General features: G+C 54.5%; 1 protein-coding gene across 1 annotated transcript in view; it reads right to left on the bottom strand.

Annotated features, from left to right (window-relative positions):
* LMBRD2 (LMBR1 domain containing 2) overlaps positions 1–18,787 on the bottom strand; it is a gene marked incomplete at both ends in the record, with an annotated part of 28,539 nt that extends 9,752 nt beyond the window's left edge. Inside the window, 5 exon segments of the mRNA XM_078885015.1 lie at positions 4,612–4,793; positions 14,489–14,672; positions 16,033–16,146; positions 17,128–17,202; positions 18,577–18,787. Coding sequence (XP_078741141.1) covers positions 4,612–4,793; positions 14,489–14,672; positions 16,033–16,146; positions 17,128–17,202; positions 18,577–18,787 — 766 coding nt within the window.
* Between the last annotated feature and the right edge of the window lie 317 nt (positions 18,788–19,104).

The following is a 19,104-nucleotide window of genomic DNA, read 5'->3' as shown; positions in this document are numbered from 1 at the left end:
CTGAGTGACTGACTGAGTGACTGAGAGACACTCACTCAGACACTCAGTCACTTACTCAGTCAGAGTGTCTCAGTGAGTGAATTTCTGAGTGAGCGAGTGACTGACTGACTGAGTGACTGATTGTCTGAGTGACTGACTGAGTGACTGACTGAGTGACTGACTGACTGACTGAGTGAGCGAGTGTCTGAGTGACTGAGCGAGCGACTGACTGACTAAGTGACTGACTGACTGACTGACCAACTCACTCACCTCGATGGCGAGGTAGTTCTGCGTGGACTCTGCGTGGGAGATGATCAACGCGAACACCGACAGGACCGGCTTGGTGAGTGAGCTGGTGAGTGAGCTGGTGAGTGAGCTGGTGAGTGAGCTGGTGAGTGAGTGAGTGAGTGAGCTGGTGAGTGAGCTGGTGAGTGAGTGAGTGAGTGAGCTGGTGAGTGAGCTGGTGAGTGAGTGAGTGAGCTGGTGAGTGAGCTGGTGAGTGAGTGAGTGAGCTGGTGAGTGAGCTGGTGAGTGAGTGAGTGAGCTGTTGAGTGAGCTGGTGAGTGAGTGAGCTGGTGAGTGAGCTGGTGAGTGAGTGAGTGAGCTGGTGAGTGAGCTGGTGAGTGAGTGAGTGAGCTGGTGAGTGAGTGAGTGACTGACTGACTGACCAACTCACTCACCTCGATGGCGAGGTAGTTCTGCGTGGACTCTGCGTGGGAGATGATCAACGCGAACACCGACAGGACTGGCTTGGTGAGTGAGCTGGTGAGTGAGCTGGTGAGTGAGTGAGTGAGCTGGTGAGTGAGTGAGTGACTGACTGACTGACCAACTCACTCACCTCGATGGCGAGGTAGTTCTGCGTGGACTCTGCGTGAGAGATGATCAACGCGAACACCGACAGGACCGGCTTGGTGAGTGAGCTGGTGAGTGAGCTGGTGAGTGAGCTGGTGAGTGAGCTGGTGAGTGAGCTGGTGAGTGAGCTGGTGAGTGAGTGAGTGAGCTGGTGAGTGAGCTGGTGAGTGAGTGAGCTGGTGAGTGAGCTGGTGAGTGAGTGAGTGAGTGAGCTGGTGAGTGAGCTGGTGAGTGAGTGAGTGAGCTGGTGAGTGAGCTGGTGAGTGAGTGAGTGAGCTGGTGAGTGAGCTGTTGAGTGAGCTGGTGAGTGAGTGAGCTGGTGAGTGAGCTGGTGAGTGAGTGAGTGAGCTGGTGAGTGAGCTGGTGAGTGAGTGAGTGAGCTGGTGAGTGAGTGAGTGACTGACTGACTGACCAACTCACTCACCTCGATGGCGAGGTAGTTCTGCGTGGACTCTGCGTGGGAGATGATCAACGCGAACACCGACAGCACTGGCTTGGTGAGTGAGCTGGTGAGTGAGCTGGTGAGTGAGTGAGTGAGCTGGTGAGTGAGTGAGTGACTGACTGACTGACCAACTCACTCACCTCGATGGCGAGGTAGTTCTGCGTGGACTCTGCGTGGGAGATGATCAACGCGAACACCGACAGGACCGGCTTGGTGAGTGAGCTGGTGAGTGAGCTGGTGAGTGAGCTGGTGAGTGAGCTGGTGAGTGAGCTGGTGAGTGAGCTGGTGAGTGAGCTGGTGAGTGAGTGACTGAGTGAGTGAGTGACTGAGTGACTGAGTGAGTGAGTGAGTGAGTGACTGAATGAGCGAGTGACTGAGTGAGCGAGCTGGTGAGTGAGTGAGTGAGCTGGTGAGTGAGCTGGTGAGTGAGTGAGTGAGTGACTGAGTGACTGAGTGAGTGAGCGAGCGAGCGACTGACTGAGTGAGTGACTAACTAACTGACTAACTGACTAACTGACTGACTAAGTGACTGACTGACTGACTGACCAACTCACTCACCTCGATGGCGAGGTAGTTCTGCGTGGACTCTGCGTGAGAGATGATCAACGCGAACACCGACAGGACCGGCTTGGTGAGTGAGCTGGTGAGTGACTGAGTGACTGAGTGAGTGAGTGAGCTGGTGAGTGAGCTGGTGAGTGAGCTGGTGAGTGAGCTGGTGAGTGAGTGACTGAGTGAGTGAGTGACTGAGTGACTGAGTGAGTGAGTGAGTGACTGAATGAGCGAGTGACTGAGTGAGCGAGCTGGTGAGTGAGTGAGTGAGCTGGTGAGTGAGCTGGTGAGTGAGTGAGTGACTGAGTGACTGAGTGAGTGAGCGAGCGAGCGAGCGACTGACTGAGTGAGTGAGTGACTAACTAACTGACTAACTGACTAACTGACTGACTGAGTGACTGACTGACTGACTGAACAACTCACTCACCTCGATGGCGAGGTAGTTCTGCGTGGACTCGGCGTGAGAGATGATCAACGCGAACACCAACAGGACTGGCTTGGTGAGTGAGCTGGTGAGTGACTGAGTGACTGAGTGAGTGAGTGAGCTGGTGAGTGACTGAATGAGTGAGCTGGTGAGTGACTGAGTGAGTGACTGAGTGAGTGACTGAGTGACTGAGTGACTGACTGAGTGACTGAGAGACACTCACTCAGACACTCAGTCACTTACTCAGTCAGAGTGTCTCAGTGAGTGAATTTCTGAGTGAGCGAGTGACTGACTGACTGACTGAGTGACTGATTGTCTGAGTGACTGACTGAGTGACTGACTGAGTGACTGACTGACTGACTGAGTGAGCGAGTGTCTGAGTGACTGAGCGAGCGACTGACTGACTGAGTGACTGACTGACTGACTGACCAACTCATTCACCTCGATGGCGAGGTAGTTCTGCGTGGACTCTGCGTGGGAGATGATCAACGCGAACACCGACAGGACCGGCTTGGTGAGTGAGCTGGTGAGTGAGCTGGTGAGTGAGCTGTTGAGTGAGCTGGTGAGTGAGCTGGTGAGTGAGTGAGTGAGCTGGTGAGTGAGTGAGTGACTGACTGACTGACCAACTCACTCACCTCGATGGCGAGGTAGTTCTGCGTGGACTCTGCGTGGGAGATGATCAACGCGAACACCGACAGGACCGGCTTGGTGAGTGAGCTGGTGAGTGAGCTGGTGAGTGAGCTGTTGAGTGAGCTGGTGAGTGAGCTGGTGAGTGAGTGAGTGAGCTGGTGAGTGAGTGAGTGACTGACTGACTGACCAACTCACTCACCTCGATGGCGAGGTAGTTCTGCGTGGACTCTGCGTGGGAGATGATCAACGCGAACACCGACAGGACCGGCTTGGTGAGTGAGCTGGTGAGTGAGCTGGTGAGTGAGCTGGTGAGTGAGCTGGTGAGTGAGTGAGTGAGCTGGTGAGTGAGCTGGTGAGTGAGTGAGTGAGTGAGCTGGTGAGTGAGCTGGTGAGTGAGTGAGTGAGCTGGTGAGTGAGCTGGTGAGTGAGTGAGTGAGCTGGTGAGTGAGCTGGTGAGTGAGTGAGTGAGCTGTTGAGTGAGCTGGTGAGTGAGCTGGTGAGTGAGTGAGTGAGCTGGTGAGTGAGCTGGTGAGTGAGTGAGTGAGCTGTTGAGTGAGCTGGTGAGTGAGCTGGTGAGTGAGTGAGTGAGCTGGTGAGTGAGTGAGTGACTGACTGACTGACCAACTCACTCACCTCGATGGCGAGGTAGTTCTGCGTGGACTCTGCGTGAGAGATGATCAACGCGAACACCGACAGGACTGGCTTGGTGAGTGAGCTGGTGAGTGAGCTGGTGAGTGAGCTGGTGAGTGAGCTGGTGAGTGAGTGACTGAGTGAGTGAGTGACTGAGTGACTGAGTGAGTGAGTGACTGAATGAGCGAGTGACTGAGTGAGCGAGCTGGTGAGTGAGTGAGTGAGCTGGTGAGTGAGCTGGTGAGTGAGTGAGTGACTGAGTGACTGAGTGAGTGAGCGAGCGAGCGACTGACTGAGTGAGTGACTAACTAACTGACTAACTGACTAACTGACTGACTAAGTGACTGACTGACTGACTGACCAACTCACTCACCTCGATGGCGAGGTAGTTCTGCGTGGACTCTGCGTGGGAGATGATCAACGCGAACACCGACAGGACCGGCTTGGTGAGTGAGCTGGTGAGTGACTGAGTGACTGAGTGAGTGAGTGAGTGACTGACTGACTGACTGAGTGAGCGAGTGTCTGAGTGACTGAGCGAGCGACTGACTGACTAAGTGACTGACTGACTGACTGACCAACTCACTCACCTCGATGGCGAGGTAGTTCTGCGTGGACTCTGCGTGAGAGATGATCAACGCGAACACCGACAGGACCGGCTTGGTGAGTGAGCTGGTGAGTGAGCTGGTGAGTGAGTGAGTGAGCTGGTGAGTGAGTGAGTGACTGAGTGAGTGAGTGAGTGAGTGAGCTGGTGAGTGAGCTGGTGAGTGAGTGAGTGAGCTGGTGAGTGAGCTGGTGAGTGAGTGAGTGAGCTGGTGAGTGAGTGAGTGACTGACTGACTGACCAACTCACTCACCTCGATGGCGAGGTAGTTCTGCGTGGACTCTGCGTGGGAGATGATCAACGCGAACACCGACAGGACCGGCTTGGTGAGTGAGCTGGTGAGTGACTGAGTGACTGACTGACTGACCAACTCACTCACCTCGATGGCGAGGTAGTTCTGCGTGGACTCTGCGTGGGAGATGATCAACGCGAACACCGACAGGACCGGCTTGGTGAGTGAGCTGGTGAGTGAGTGACTGACTGACTGACTGACCAACTCACTCACCTCGATGGCGAGGTAGTTCTGCGTGGACTCTGCGTGGGAGATGATCAACGCGAACACCGACAGGACCGGCTTGGTAGAGAAGAATGAGCACTCGGACCAGACCACGGTGAGGGAGAGTGCTGAGAGCAGCACACACACCACGCGGCTCAGCCACGGGAGCAGGCGGCAACGCCACCACCACTCTGCACAACCACAACAAGCACAACAACAACCATCATCAACACAACAACAACAACCATCATGACAACTATCAGCATCATCATCACCACCACCACCACCACAACAACCACCATGACAACCACTCACTCAGTCACTCAGGGAGAGTGCTGAGAGCAGCACACACACCACGCGGCTCAGCCAGGGGAGCAGGCGGCAACGCCACCACCACTCTGCACAACCACAACAAGCACAACAACAACCATCATCATCATCAACACAACAACAACAACCATCATGACAACTATCAGCATCATCATCACCACCACCACCACCACAACAAGCATCATGACAACCATCAGCATCATCATCAACACCATCAACACTTTCACCACCATCACCACCATCACTATCACCAACACCACCACCACCACCACAACCACCACCACCACCACAACAACCACCATGACAACCACTCACTCACTCACTCAGTCACTCAGGGAGAGTGCTGAGAGCAGCACACACACCACGCGGCTCAGCCAGGGGAGCAAGCGGCAACGCCACCACCATTCTGCACAACCACAACAAGGACAACAACAACCACAACAACAACAACCACAATAAGCATCATCACCACCACAACAACCACCATCACCACCACAACAAGCATCATGACAACCACCATCACCATCACTATGATCATCATCATCACCACCATCATCACCACCACCACCACCACCACCACAACAAGCATCATGACAACCACCATCATCACCACTATCATCATCATCACCACCACCATCATCATCATCATCACCACCACCATCATCATCATCATCACCACTATCATCATCATCACCACCATCACCACCACCACAACAATCATCATGACAACCACTCACTCACTCACTCAGGGAGAGTGCTGAGAGCAGCACACACACCACGCGGCTCAGCCACGGGAGCAGGCGGCAACGCCACCACCACTCTGCACAACCACCACAACCACAACAACAACAACCACAATAAGCATCATCACCACCACAACAACCACCATCACCACCACAACAACCACCATGACAACCACTCACTCACTCAGTCAGTCACTCAGGGAGAGTGCTGAGAGCAGCACACACACCACGCGGCTCAGCCAGGGCAGCAGGCGGCAACGCCACCACCACTCTGCACAACCACAACAAGCACAACAACAACCACAACAACAACAACCACAATAAGCATCATCACCACCACAACAACCACCATCCCCACCACTATCATCATCATCACCACCACCATCATCATCATCATCACCACTATCATCATCATCATCACCACTATCATCATCATCACAACCACCACCACCACCACAACAACCACCATGACAACCACTCACTCACTCAGGGAGAGTGCTGAGAGCAGCACACACACCACGCGGCTCAGCCACGGCAGCAAGCGGCAACGCCACCACCACTCTGCACAACCACAACAAGCACAACAACAACCATCATCATCATCAACACAACAACAACAACCATCATGACAACTATCAGCATCATCATCACCACCACCACAACAAGCATCATGACAACCATCAGCATCATCATCAACACCATCAACACTTTCACCACCACCACAACCACCACCACCACCACAACAACCACCATGACAACCACTCACTCACTCAGTCAGTCACTCAGGGAGAGTGCTGAGAGCAGCACACACACCACGCGGCTCAGCCACGGGAGCAGGCGGCAACGCCACCACCACTCTGCACAACCACAACAAGCACAACAACAACCATCATCATCATCAACACAACAACAACAACCATCATGACAACTATCAGCATCATCATCACCACCACCACCACCACAACAAGCATCATGACAACCATCAGCATCATCATCAACACCATCAACACTTTCACCACCATCACCACCATCACTATCACCAACACCACCACCACCACCACAACCACCACCACCACCACAACAACCACCATGACAACCACCACCACCACCACAACAACCACCATGACAACCACTCACTCACTCACTCACTCAGGGAGAGTGCTGAGAGCAGCACACACACCACGCGGCTCAGCCACGGGAGCAAGCGGCAACGCCACCACCACTCTGCACAACCACAACAACCACAACAACAACAACCACAACAACAACAACCACAATAAGCATCATCACCACCACAACAACCACCATCACCACCACTATCATCATCATCACCACCACCATCATCATCATCATCATCACCACTATCATCATCATCATCACCACTATCATCATCATCACAACCACCACCACCACCACAACAACCACCATGACAACCACTCACTCACTCACTCAGTCACTCAGGGAGAGTGCTGATAGCAGCACACACACCACGCGGCTCAGCCACGGGAGCAGGCGGCAACGCCACCACCACTCTGCACAACCACCACAACCACAACAAGCACAACAACAACATCAATAAGCATCATGACAACCATCATCATCATCACCACCACTATCACCACCACCACAACAACAACCACAAGCACAACAAGCATCATCACCACCACCACCACAACAAGCATCATCACCACTATCATCATCATCACCACTATCATCATCATCATCACCACTATCATCATCATCATCATCACCACTATCATCATCATCACCACTATCATCATCATCATCACCACTATCATCATCATCACCACTATTATCATCATCATCATCACCACTATCATCATCATCACCACTATCATCATCATCATCACCACTATCATCATCATCATCACCACTATCATCATCATCATCACCACCACCACTCTGCACCACCACAACCACAACAAGCATCATGACAACCATCATCATCACCACTATCATCACCATCATCACCACCACCACCACCACAACAAGCATCATGACAACCACCATCACCATCACTATGATCATCATCATCATCACCACCATCATCACCACCACCACCACAACAAGCATCATGACAACCACCATCATCACCACTATCATCATCATCACCACCACCATCATCATCATCACAACCACCACCACCACCACAACAACCACCATGACAACCACTCACTCACTCAGTCACTCACTCAGGGAGAGTGCTGAGAGCAGCACACACACCACGCGGCTCAGCCAGGGGAGCAGGCGGCAACGCCACCACCACTCTGCACAACCACAACAAGCACAACAACAACCATCATCATCATCAACACAACAACAACAACCATCATGACAACTATCAGCATCATCATCACCACCACCACCACCACAACAAGCATCATGACAACCATCAGCATCATCATCAACACCATCAACACTTTCACCACCATCACCACCATCACTATCACCAACACCACCACCACCACCACAACCACCACCACCACCACCACAACAACCACCATGACAACCACCACCACCACCACAACAACCACCATGACAACCACTCACTCACTCACTCAGTCACTCAGGGAGAGTGCTGAGAGCAGCACACACACCACGCGGCTCAGCCACGGCAGCAAGCGGCAACGCCACCACCACTCTGCACAACCACAACAACCACAACAACAACAACCACAACAACAACAACCACAATAAGCATCATCACCACCACAACAACCACCATCACCACCACTATCATCATCATCACCACCACCATCATCATCATCACCACTATCATCATCATCATCACCACTATCATCATCATCACAACCACCACCACCACCACAACAACCACCATGACAACCACTCACTCACTCAGTCAGTCACTCAGGGAGAGTGCTGAGAGCAGCACACACACCACGCGGCTCAGCCACGGCAGCAAGAGGCAACGCCACCACCACTCTGCACAACCACCACAACCACAACAAGCACAACAACAACATCAACAAGCATCATGACAACCATCATCATCATCACCACCACTATCACCACCACCACAACAACAACCACAAGCACAACAAGCATCATCACCACCACCACCACAACAAGCATCATGACAACCACCATCATCACCACTATCATCATCATCACCACTATCATCATCATCATCACCACTATCATCATCATCACCACTATCATCATCATCACCACTATCATCATCATCATCATCACCACTATCATCATCATCACCACTATCATCATCATCATCATCACCACTATCATCATCATCACCACTATCATCATCATCATCACCACTATCATCATCATCATCATCATCACCACTATCATCATCATCATCACCACTATCATCATCATCACCACTATCATCATCATCACCACTATCATCATCATCATCACCACTATCATCATCATCACCACTATCATCATCATCATCACCACTATCATCATCATCATCATCACCACTATCATCATCATCACCACTATCATCATCATCATCACAACTATCATCACTACCACCATCACAACAACAACCATCATGACAACCACCATCATCATCATCATCCACTATCACCACCATCATCACTACCACTACCACCACTCTCTGTGTGTGTCTCTCTGTGTGTGTCTCTCTGTGTGTGTCTCTGTGTGTGTCTCTCTGTGTGTGTCTCTGTGTGTGTCTCTCTGTGTGTCTCTGTGTGTGTCTCTGTCTGTGTCTCTGTCTGTGTCTCTGTGTGTGTCTCTGTGTGTCTCTCTGTGTGTCTCTGTGTGTGTCTCTGTCTGTGTCTCTGTCTGTGTCTCTGTGTCTCTGTGTGTCTCTGTGTGTCTCTCTCTCTGTCTCTGTGTCTCTCTCTCTCTCTGTGTCTCTGTCTCTGTGTCTCTCTCTCTGTGTGTCTCTCTCTCTCTCTGTGTGTCTTTCTGTGTGTCTCTCTGTGTGTCTCTGTGTGTGTCTCTGTGTGTGTCTCTGTCTGTGTCTCTGTGTCTCTGTGTGTCTCTGTGTGTCTCTCTCTCTGTGTCTCTGTCTCTGTGTGTCTCTGTGTGTCTCTGTGTGTCTCTGTGTGTCTCTGTGTGTCTCTCTCTCTGTGTCTCTGTCTCTGTGTGTCTCTGTGTGTCTCTGTGTGTCTCTGTGTGTGTCTCTGTGTGTGTCTCTGTGTGTCTCTGTGTGTCTCTGTGTGTGTCTCTGTCTCTGTGTCTCTCTCTCTGTGTGTCTCTGTGTGTCTCTGTGTCTCTCTCTCTCTCTGTGTCTCTGTCTCTGTGTCTCTCTCTCTGTGTGTCTCTGTGTGTCTCTGTGTGTGTCTCTCTCTCTGTGTCTCTCTCTCTGTGTCTCTGTCTCTGTGTCTCTCTCTCTCTGTGTCTCTGTGTCTCTGTGTGTGTCTCTGTGTGTGTCTCTCTCTCTGTGTCTCTCTCTCTGTGTCTCTGTCTCTGTGTCTCTCTCTCTCTGTGTCTCTGTGTCTCTGTGTGTGTCTCTGTGTGTGTCTCTCTCTCTCTCTCTGTGTCTCTGTGTCTCTGTGTGTGTCTCTCTGTGTCTCTCTGTGTGTGTCTCTCTCTCTCCCCGTGTCTCTGTGTCTCTCTCTCTGTGTCTCTCTGTGTCTCTCTGTGTCTCTCTGTGTCTCTGTGTCTCTCTCTCTCTCTGTGTCTCTGTGTGTCTCTCTCTCTCTCTGTGTCTCTCTCTCTGTGTCTCTGTGTATCTCTGTGTGTCTCTCTGTGTGTCTCTGTGTGTGTCTCTCTCTCTGTGTCTCTCTGTGTCTCTCTGTGTGTCTCTGTGTGTCTCTGTGTGTCTCTGTGTCTCTGTGTGTCTCTGCGTGTGTCTCACCCACGCTGGGAGTGAACCAGACCGCCCTTCTCAGCGACGACGACGACGATGGCGACGATGAGTGAGTGAAGATCCGTCTCTCTGTGTCTCTGTGTGTCTCTGTGTGTCTCTGTGTGTGTCTCTCTCTCTGTCTCTTTGTCTCTGTGTGTCTCTGTGTGTGTCTCTCTCTCTGTCTCTTTGTCTCTGTGTGTCTCTGTGTGTGTCTCTCTCTCTCTCTGTGTCTCTCTCTGTGTCTCTGTGTCTCTCTCTGTGTCTCTGTGTCTCTCTCTCTCTCTGTGTCTCTCTCTGTCTCTGTGTCTCTGTGTCTCTCTGTGTCTCTGTGTCTCTGTGTCTCTGTGTGTGTCTCTCTCTGTGTCTCTGTGTGTGTCTCTCTCTCTCTGTGTCTCTGTGTGTCTCTGTGTGTCTCTGTGTGTCTCTGTGTGTCTCTCTCTGTGTGTCTCTGTGTGTCTCTGTGTCTCTGTGTGTGTCTCTCTCTGTGTCTCTCTGCGTGTGTCTCACCCACGCTAGGAGTGAACCAGACCGCCCTTCTCAGCGACGACGACGACGATGGCGACGATGAGTGAGTGAGTGAAGATCCGTCTCTCTGTGTCTCTGTGTGTCTCTGTGTGTCTCTGTGTGTCTCTGTGTGTCTCTGTGTGTGTGTGTCTCTCTCTCTGTCTCTGTGTCTCTGTGTGTGTCTCTCTGTGTGTCTCTGCGTGTGTCTCACCCACGCTAGGAGTGAACCAGACCGCCCTTCTCAGCGACGACGACGACGATGGCGACGATGAGTGAGTGAAGATCCGTCTCTCTGTGTCTCTGTGTGTCTCTGTGTGTCTCTGTGTGTCTCTCTCTGTGTGTCTCTGTGTGTCTCTGTGTCTCTGTGTGTGTCTCTCTCTGTGTGTCTCTGCGTGTGTCTCACCCACGCTAGGAGTGAACCAGACCGCCCTTCTCAGCGACGACGACGATGACGACGATGAGTGAGTGAAGATCCGTCTCTGTGTGTGTGTGTGTCTCTCTCTCTGTCTCTGTGTCTCTGTGTGTGTCTCTGTGTGTCTCTGTGTGTCTCTGTGTGTGTGTGTCTCTCTCTCTGTCTCTGTGTCTCTGTGTGTGTCTCTCTGTGTGTCTCTGCGTGTGTCTAACCCACGCTAGGAGTGAACCAGACCGCCCTTCTCAGCGACGACGACGACGATGGCGACGATGAGTGAGTGAAGATCCGTCTCTCTGTGTCTCTGTGTGTCTCTGTGTGTCTCTGTGTGTGTCTCTCTCTCTGTCTCTGTGTGTCTCTGTGTGTCTCTGTGTCTCTGTGTGTGTCTCTCTCTGTGTGTCTCTGCGTGAGCCTCACCCACGCTAGGAGTGAACCAGACCGCCCTTCTCAGCGACGACGACGACGATGGCGACGATGAGTGAGTGAAGATCCGTCTCTGTGTGTGTGTGTGTCTCTCTCTCTGTCTCTGTGTCTCTGTGTGTGTCTCTGTGTGTCTCTGTGTGTCTCTCTCTCTCTGTGTCTCTCTCTCTGTGTCTCTGTGTCTCTGTGTGTGTCTCTGTGTGTCTCTGTGAGTCTCACCCACGCTAGGAGTGAACCAGACCGCCCTTCTCAGCGACGACGACGATGGCGACGATGAGTGAGTGAAGATCCGTCTCTCTGTGTCTCTGTGTGTCTCTGTGTGTCTCTGTGTGTCTCTCTCTCTCTCTGTGTCTCTCTCTGTCTCTGTGTCTCTGTGTCTCTCTGTGTCTCTCTCTGTGTCTCTGTGTCTCTCTCTGTGTCTCTGTGTCTCTCTCTCTCTCTGTGTCTCTCTCTGTCTCTGTGTCTCTGTGTCTCTCTGTGTCTCTCTCTGTGTCTCTGTGTGTGTCTCTCTCTCTCTGTGTCTCTGTGTGTCTCTGTGTGTCTCTGTGTGTCTCTGTGTGTCTCTCTCTGTGTGTCTCTGTGAGCCTCACCCACGCTAGGAGTGAACCAGACCGCCCTTCTCAGCGACGACGACGACGATGGCGACGATGAGTGAGTGAGTGAAGATCCGTCTCTCTGTGTCTCTGTGTGTCTCTGTGTGTCTCTGTGTCTCTGTGTGTCTCTCTCTGTGTGTCTCTGCGTGTGTCTCACCCACGCTAGGAGTGAACCAGACCGCCCTTCTCAGCGACGACGACGACGATGGCGACGATGAGTGAGTGAAGATCCGTCTCTCTGTGTCTCTGTGTGTCTCTGTGTGTCTCTGTGTGTGTCTCTCTCTCTGTCTCTGTGTGTCTCTGTGTCTCTGTGTGTCTCTGTGTGTGTCTCTCTCTGTGTGTCTCTGCGTGTGTCTCACCCACGCTAGGAGTGAACCAGACCGCCCTTCTCAGCGACGACGACGACGATGGCGACGATGAGTGAGTGAAGATCCGTCTCTGTGTGTGTGTGTGTCTCTCTCTCTGTCTCTGTGTCTCTGTGTGTGTCTCTGTGTGTCTCTGTGTGTCTCTGTGTGTGTGTGTGTCTCTCTCTGTCTCTGTGTCTCTGTGTGTGTCTCTGTGTGTCTCTGTGTGTCTCTGTGTGTGTGTGTCTCTCTCTCTGTCTCTGTGTCTCTGTGTGTGTCTCTGTGTGTCTCTGTGTCTCTGTGTGTCTCTGTGTGTCTCTCTCTCTCTGTGTGTCTCTGTGTCTCTCTCTGTGTCTCTGTGTGTCTCTCTCTCTGTGTCTCTCTCTCTGTCTCTGTGTCTCTGTGTGTCTCTGTGTCTCTCTGTGTCTCTCTCTGTGTCTCTGTGTGTGTCTCTCTCTCTGTGTCTCTCTCTCTGTCTCTGTGTCTCTGTGTGTCTCTGTGTGTCTCTGTGTCTCTCTCTGTGTCTCTGTGTGTCTCTCTCTCTGTGTCTCTCTCTCTGTCTCTGTGTCTCTGTGTGTCTCTGTGTGTCTCTGTGTGTCTCTGTGTGTGTCTCTCTCTCTGTCTCTGTGTCTCTGTGTGTGTCTCTGTGTGTCTCTGTGTGTCTCTCTCTCTGTGTCTCTGTGTCTCTGTGTGTGTCTCTCTGTGTGTCTCTGCGTGTGTCTCACCCACGCTAGGAGTGAACCAGACCGCCCTTCTCAGCGACGACGACGACGATGGCGACGATGAGTGCGTGAAGATCCGTCTCTCTGTGTCTCTGTGTGTCTCTGTGTGTCTCTGTGTGTGTCTCTCTCTCTGTCTCTGTGTCTCTGTGTGTCTCTGTGTGTCTCTGTGTGTCTCTCTCTGTGTGTCTCTCTCTCTGTCTCTGTGTCTCTGTGTGTCTCTCTCTGTGTGTCTCTGTGTGTCTCTGTGTCTCTGTGTGTGTCTCTCTGTGTGTCTCTGCGTGTGTCTCACCCACGCTAGGAGTGAACCACACCGCCCTTCTCAGCGACGACGACGACGATGGCGACGATGAGTGAGTGAAGATCCGTCTCTGTGTGTGTGTGTCTCCCTCTCTGTCTCTGTGTCTCTGTGTGTGTTTCTGTGTGTCTCTGTGTGTCTCTGTGTGTGTGTGTCTCTCTCTCTGTCTCTGTGTCTCTGTGTGTCTCTGTGAGCCTCACCCACGCTGGGAGTGAACCAGACCGCCCTTCTCAGCGACGACGACGACGATGGCGACGATGAGTGCGTGAAGATCCGTCTCTCTGTGTCTCTCTCTCTGTCTCTGTGTCTCTGTGTGTGTCTCTCTGTGTCTCTCTGTGTGTCTCTGTGAGCCTCACCCACGCTGGGAGTGAACCAGACCGCCCTTCTCAGCGACGACGACGACGACGGCGATGAGTGAGTGAAGATCCGTCTCTGTGTGTGTGTGTGTCTCTCTCTCTGTCTCTGTGTCTCTGTGTGTGTCTCTGTGTGTCTCTGTGTGTCTCTGTGTGTGTGTGTCTATCTCTCTGTCTCTGTATCTCTGTGTGTGTCTCTCTGTGTGTCTCTGCGTGTGTCTCACCCACGCTAGGAGTAAACCACACCGCCCTTCTCAGCAACGACGACGACGATGGCGACGATGAGTGAGTGAAGATCCGTCTCTCTGTGTCTCTGTGTGTCTCTGTGTGTCTCTGCGTGAGCCTCACCCACGCTAGGAGTGAACCAGACCGCCCTTCTCAGCGACGACGACGACGATGGCGACGATGAGTGCGTGAAGATCCGCGCCGATGAAGCTGAAGAATCGACGGTGTCTTGTAGCAGCAGCGCCTCCTCCACCAGCACGAGCCACGCCAACTCCGTGCGGTGGTGACGCTGCACCGCCTTGATCACCTGGTGGGGGGTGAGGGGTAGGTGGGTGGGTGAGTGGGTGGGTGGGTGAGTGGCTGAGTGGGTGAGTGGGTGAGTGGGTGGGTGAGGGGGTGAGTGAGTGAGTGGGTGGGTGGGTGGGTGGGTGAGTGGGTGGGTGAGGGGGTGAGTGGGTGGGTGGGTGGGTGAGTGGGTGGGTGAGGGGGTGAGTGGGTGGGTGGGTGGGTGAGTGTGTGGGTGAGGGGGTGAGTGGGTGGGTGGGTGGGTGAGTGGGTGGGTGAGGGGGTGAGTGGGTGGGTGAGTGAGTGAGTGGGTGGGTGAGTGAGTGGGTGGGTGAGTGAGTGAGTGAGTGGCTGAGTGAGTGGGTGAGTGAGTGGTTGAGTGAGTGGGTGAGTGTCTTGTAGCAGCAGCGCCTCCTCCACCAGCACGAGCCACGCCAACTCTGTGCGGTGGTGACGCTGCACCGCCTTGATCACCTGGTGGGGGGTGAGGGGGTGAGTGGGTGAGTGGGTGGGTGGGTGAGTGGCTGAGTGAGTGGGTGATTGAGTGGGTGAGGGGGTGATGGGGTGAGTGGGTGAGTGAGTGAGTGAGTGGGTGAGTGGCTGAGTGAGTGGCTGAGTGAGTGGGTGAGTGGGGGGGGTGAGGGGGTGAGTGAGTGAGTGGGTGAGTGAGTGAGTGAGTGGCTGAGTGAGTGAGTGGGTGGGTGAGTGGGTGAGTGAGTGGGTGAGTGGGTGAGTGAGTGAGTGGGTGAGTGAGTGGGTGAGTGAGTGAGTGAGTGGCTGAGTGACTGAGTGAGTGAGTGGGTGAGTGAGTGAATGAGTGGGTGAGTGGGTGAGTGAGTGGGTGAGTGAGTGGCTGAGTGACTGAGTGAGTGAGTGAGTGGGTGAGTGAATGAGTGGGTGAGTGGGTGAGTGAATGAGTGGGTGAGTGGGTGAGTGGGTGAGTGGGTGAGTGAGTGGGTGGGTGAGGGGGTGAGTGAGTGGGTGAGTGGGTGAGTGGGTGAGTGGGTGGGTGGGTGGGGGGGTGAGGGGGTGGGTGAGTGAGTGGGTGGGTGGGTGAGTGGGTGGGTGGGTGGGTGGGTGAGTGGGTGAGTGGGTGGGTGGGTGGGTGGGTGAGGGGGTGGGTGAGTGGGTGGGTGAGGGGGTGGGTGAGTGGGTGAGTGGGTGGGTGGGTGGGTGAGTGGGTGGGTGGGTGGGTGGGTGGGTGAGTAGGTGGGTGGGTGGGTGAGGTGCTGAGTGAGTGAGTGAGTGGCTGAGTGAGTGAGTGGGTGGGTGAGTGGGAGGGTGGGTGAGTGGGTGGGTGGGTGAGTGGGTGAGTGGCTGAGTGAGTGGCTGATTGACTGAGTGACTGAGTGACTGAGTGAGTGACTGAGTGGGTGAGTCACCTGCTTATGAGTCTTGGCCAGGCTCTTCAGGCTGGGCAGTGACGAACTTTGACCCTCCATCTCCTCAAAGTCCTCCAGTGAGCGGAACATCGACTCCTGGACCGGAGCTGAGAACTGCAGGAAATGCATCATCATCACCACCATCACCATCATCACCACCATCACTACCATCACCATCATCACCATCATCACCACCATCATCACCACCATCATCACCACCACCATCACCATCATCACCACCATCACCATCATCACCATCATCACCATCATCACCAGCACCATCATCACCACCATCACCACCATCACCACCACTGTCACCACTGTCACCACTGTCACCACCACCATCATCACCACAATCATTATCACCATCACCACCATCACCACGATCACCACTGTCACCACCGTCACCACCATCACCACCATCACCATCACCACCATCACCACCATCACCACCACTGTCACCACTGTCACCACCGTCACCACCATCACCACCACCACCATCATCATCATCACCACCATCACCACCACTGTCACCACCGTCACCACCATCACCACCACCACCATCACCATCATCACCACCATCACCACCACCACCATCACCACTACCACCACCACCATCATCACCACCATCACTACCACCACCACCATCATCACCACCACCACCATCATCACCACCATCACCACCACCACCATCCCCACCATCACCACCACCATCACCACCACCACCACCATCACCACCACCACCATCACCACCATCATCACCACCACCACCACCACCATCACCACCACCATCACCACCACCACCACCATCACCACCATCACTACCACCACCATCACCACCACCACCATCACCATCATCACCACCATCACTACCACCACCATAACCACCACCACCACCATCACCACCATCACCACCATCACCACCACCACCATCACCACCATCACCACCATCACCACCACCATCACCACCACCACCACCATCACCACCACCACCATCACCACCATCACCATCACCACCATCACCATCACCACCATCACCACCACTGTCACCACAGTCACCACCATCACCATCACCACCACCATCACCACCATCACCTTGCTGATGATGGTATCCAGGTGTCTACGAAGTGGATGATTGTACTTGATGACTTCACTCAGTTTTTTGATCTCCTGTAAAGTCAACATCAACATCATCATCATCATCAGTAGTAGTATCATCATCAGTAGTAGTATCATCATCATCATCAGTAGTATCATCATCATCAGTAGTATCATCACCCACCCACCCACCCACTCACTCACTCACCCACCCACTCACCCACCCACCCACCCACCCACCCACTCACTCACCCACTCACCCACCCACCCACCCACCCACTCACCACCACCATCACCCACCCACTCACCACCGATCCACCCACACACTCACCCACTCACCCACCCACCCACCCACTCACCCACTCACCCACTCACCTACCCACTCACCCACCCACCCACGCACCCACTCACCCACCCACCCACCCACCCACCCCCTCACTCACCCACTCACCCACCCACCCACCCACTCACCACCACCATCACCCACCCACTCACCACCGACCCACCCACACACTCACCCACTCACCCACCCACCCACCCACCCACTCACCCACTCACCCACCCACCCACCCACTCACCCACTCACCCACTCACCCACCCACTCACCCACCCACCCACCCACCCACTCACCCACCCACCCACCCACCCACTCACTCACTCACCCACCCACCCACCCACTCACCACCACCATCACCCACCTACTCACCACCGACCCACCCACACACTCACCCACTCACCCACACACTGACCCACCCACCCACCCACTCACCCACCCACTCACCCACCCACTCACCACCACCATCACCCACCCACTCACCACCGACCCACCCACCCACACACTCACCCACCCACCCACCCACCCACCCACCCACTCACCCACTCACCCACTCACCCACCCACCCACTCACCCACCCACTCACCCACCCACTCACTCACCCACCCACCCACCCACTCACCCACCCACCCACTCACCCACCCACCCACCCAACCACTCACCCACTCACCCACTCACTCACCCACCCACTCACCCACCCACCCACTCACCATCATCACCACCACCCACCCACTCAACCACTCACCACCCACCCACCCACACACCCACCCACCCACTCACCCACACACTCACCCACCCACCCACTCACCCACCCACCCACTTACCCACCCATCCACCCACCCACTCACCCACCCACCCACCCACTCACCCACCCACCCACTCACCCACTCACCCACTCACTCACCCACACACTCACCCACACACCCACCCACTCACCCACCCACCCACCCACCCACTCACCCACACACTGACCCACCCACTCACCCACACACTCACCCACCCACCCACCCACCCACTCACCCACTCACCCACCCACCCACCCACCCCCCCCCCCCACACCCACTCACCCACCCACTCACCCACCCACCCACCCACTCACCACCACCCCTCACCTCCGCCAAATCTTCCAGATTCTCAGCGGCCTCTGCTCTCTCTCCGGCCAGCCGTGAGCAGTGGAAGAGCGCTCGGGTGAGCGCTCGGTGAGGGTGAGCACGTGACCAGTGGGCACGTGGGAGCTCCACCAATCCGTAGCCCATCAGCAGAACCAGCAGCAGCAGGCCCCACGTGTTACTCGCTGTGATGCCGATCACGCGTAGCTGGGAGCTGGGGGAGGTGAGAGAGTGGGTGGGTGAGTGGGTGGGTGAGTGGGTGAGTGGGTGGGTGGGTGAGTGGGTGAGTGGGTGGGTAGGTGGGTGGGTGGGTGGGTGGGTGAGTGGGTGGGTGGGTGGGTGAGTGGGTGAGTGGGTGGGTGAGTGGGTGGGTGGGTGAGTGGGTGGGTGAGTGGGTGGGTGAGTGGGTGAGTGGGTGGGTGGGTGGGTAAGTGAGTGGGTGAGTGGGTGGGTGGGTGGGTGAGTGGGTGGGTAGGTGGGTGGTTGGGTGAGTGGGTGGGTGAGTGGGTGAGTGGGTGAGTGGGTGGGTGG

This window comes from Lampetra fluviatilis, unplaced genomic scaffold (assembly GCF_964198595.1).
Source record: "Lampetra fluviatilis unplaced genomic scaffold, kcLamFluv1.1 SCAFFOLD_1000, whole genome shotgun sequence".
Taxonomy (NCBI): domain Eukaryota; kingdom Metazoa; phylum Chordata; class Hyperoartia; order Petromyzontiformes; family Petromyzontidae; genus Lampetra; species Lampetra fluviatilis.
The sequence above is the reverse complement of the archived record's forward strand: the minus strand, read 5'-3'. Positions and strand labels throughout refer to the sequence as shown.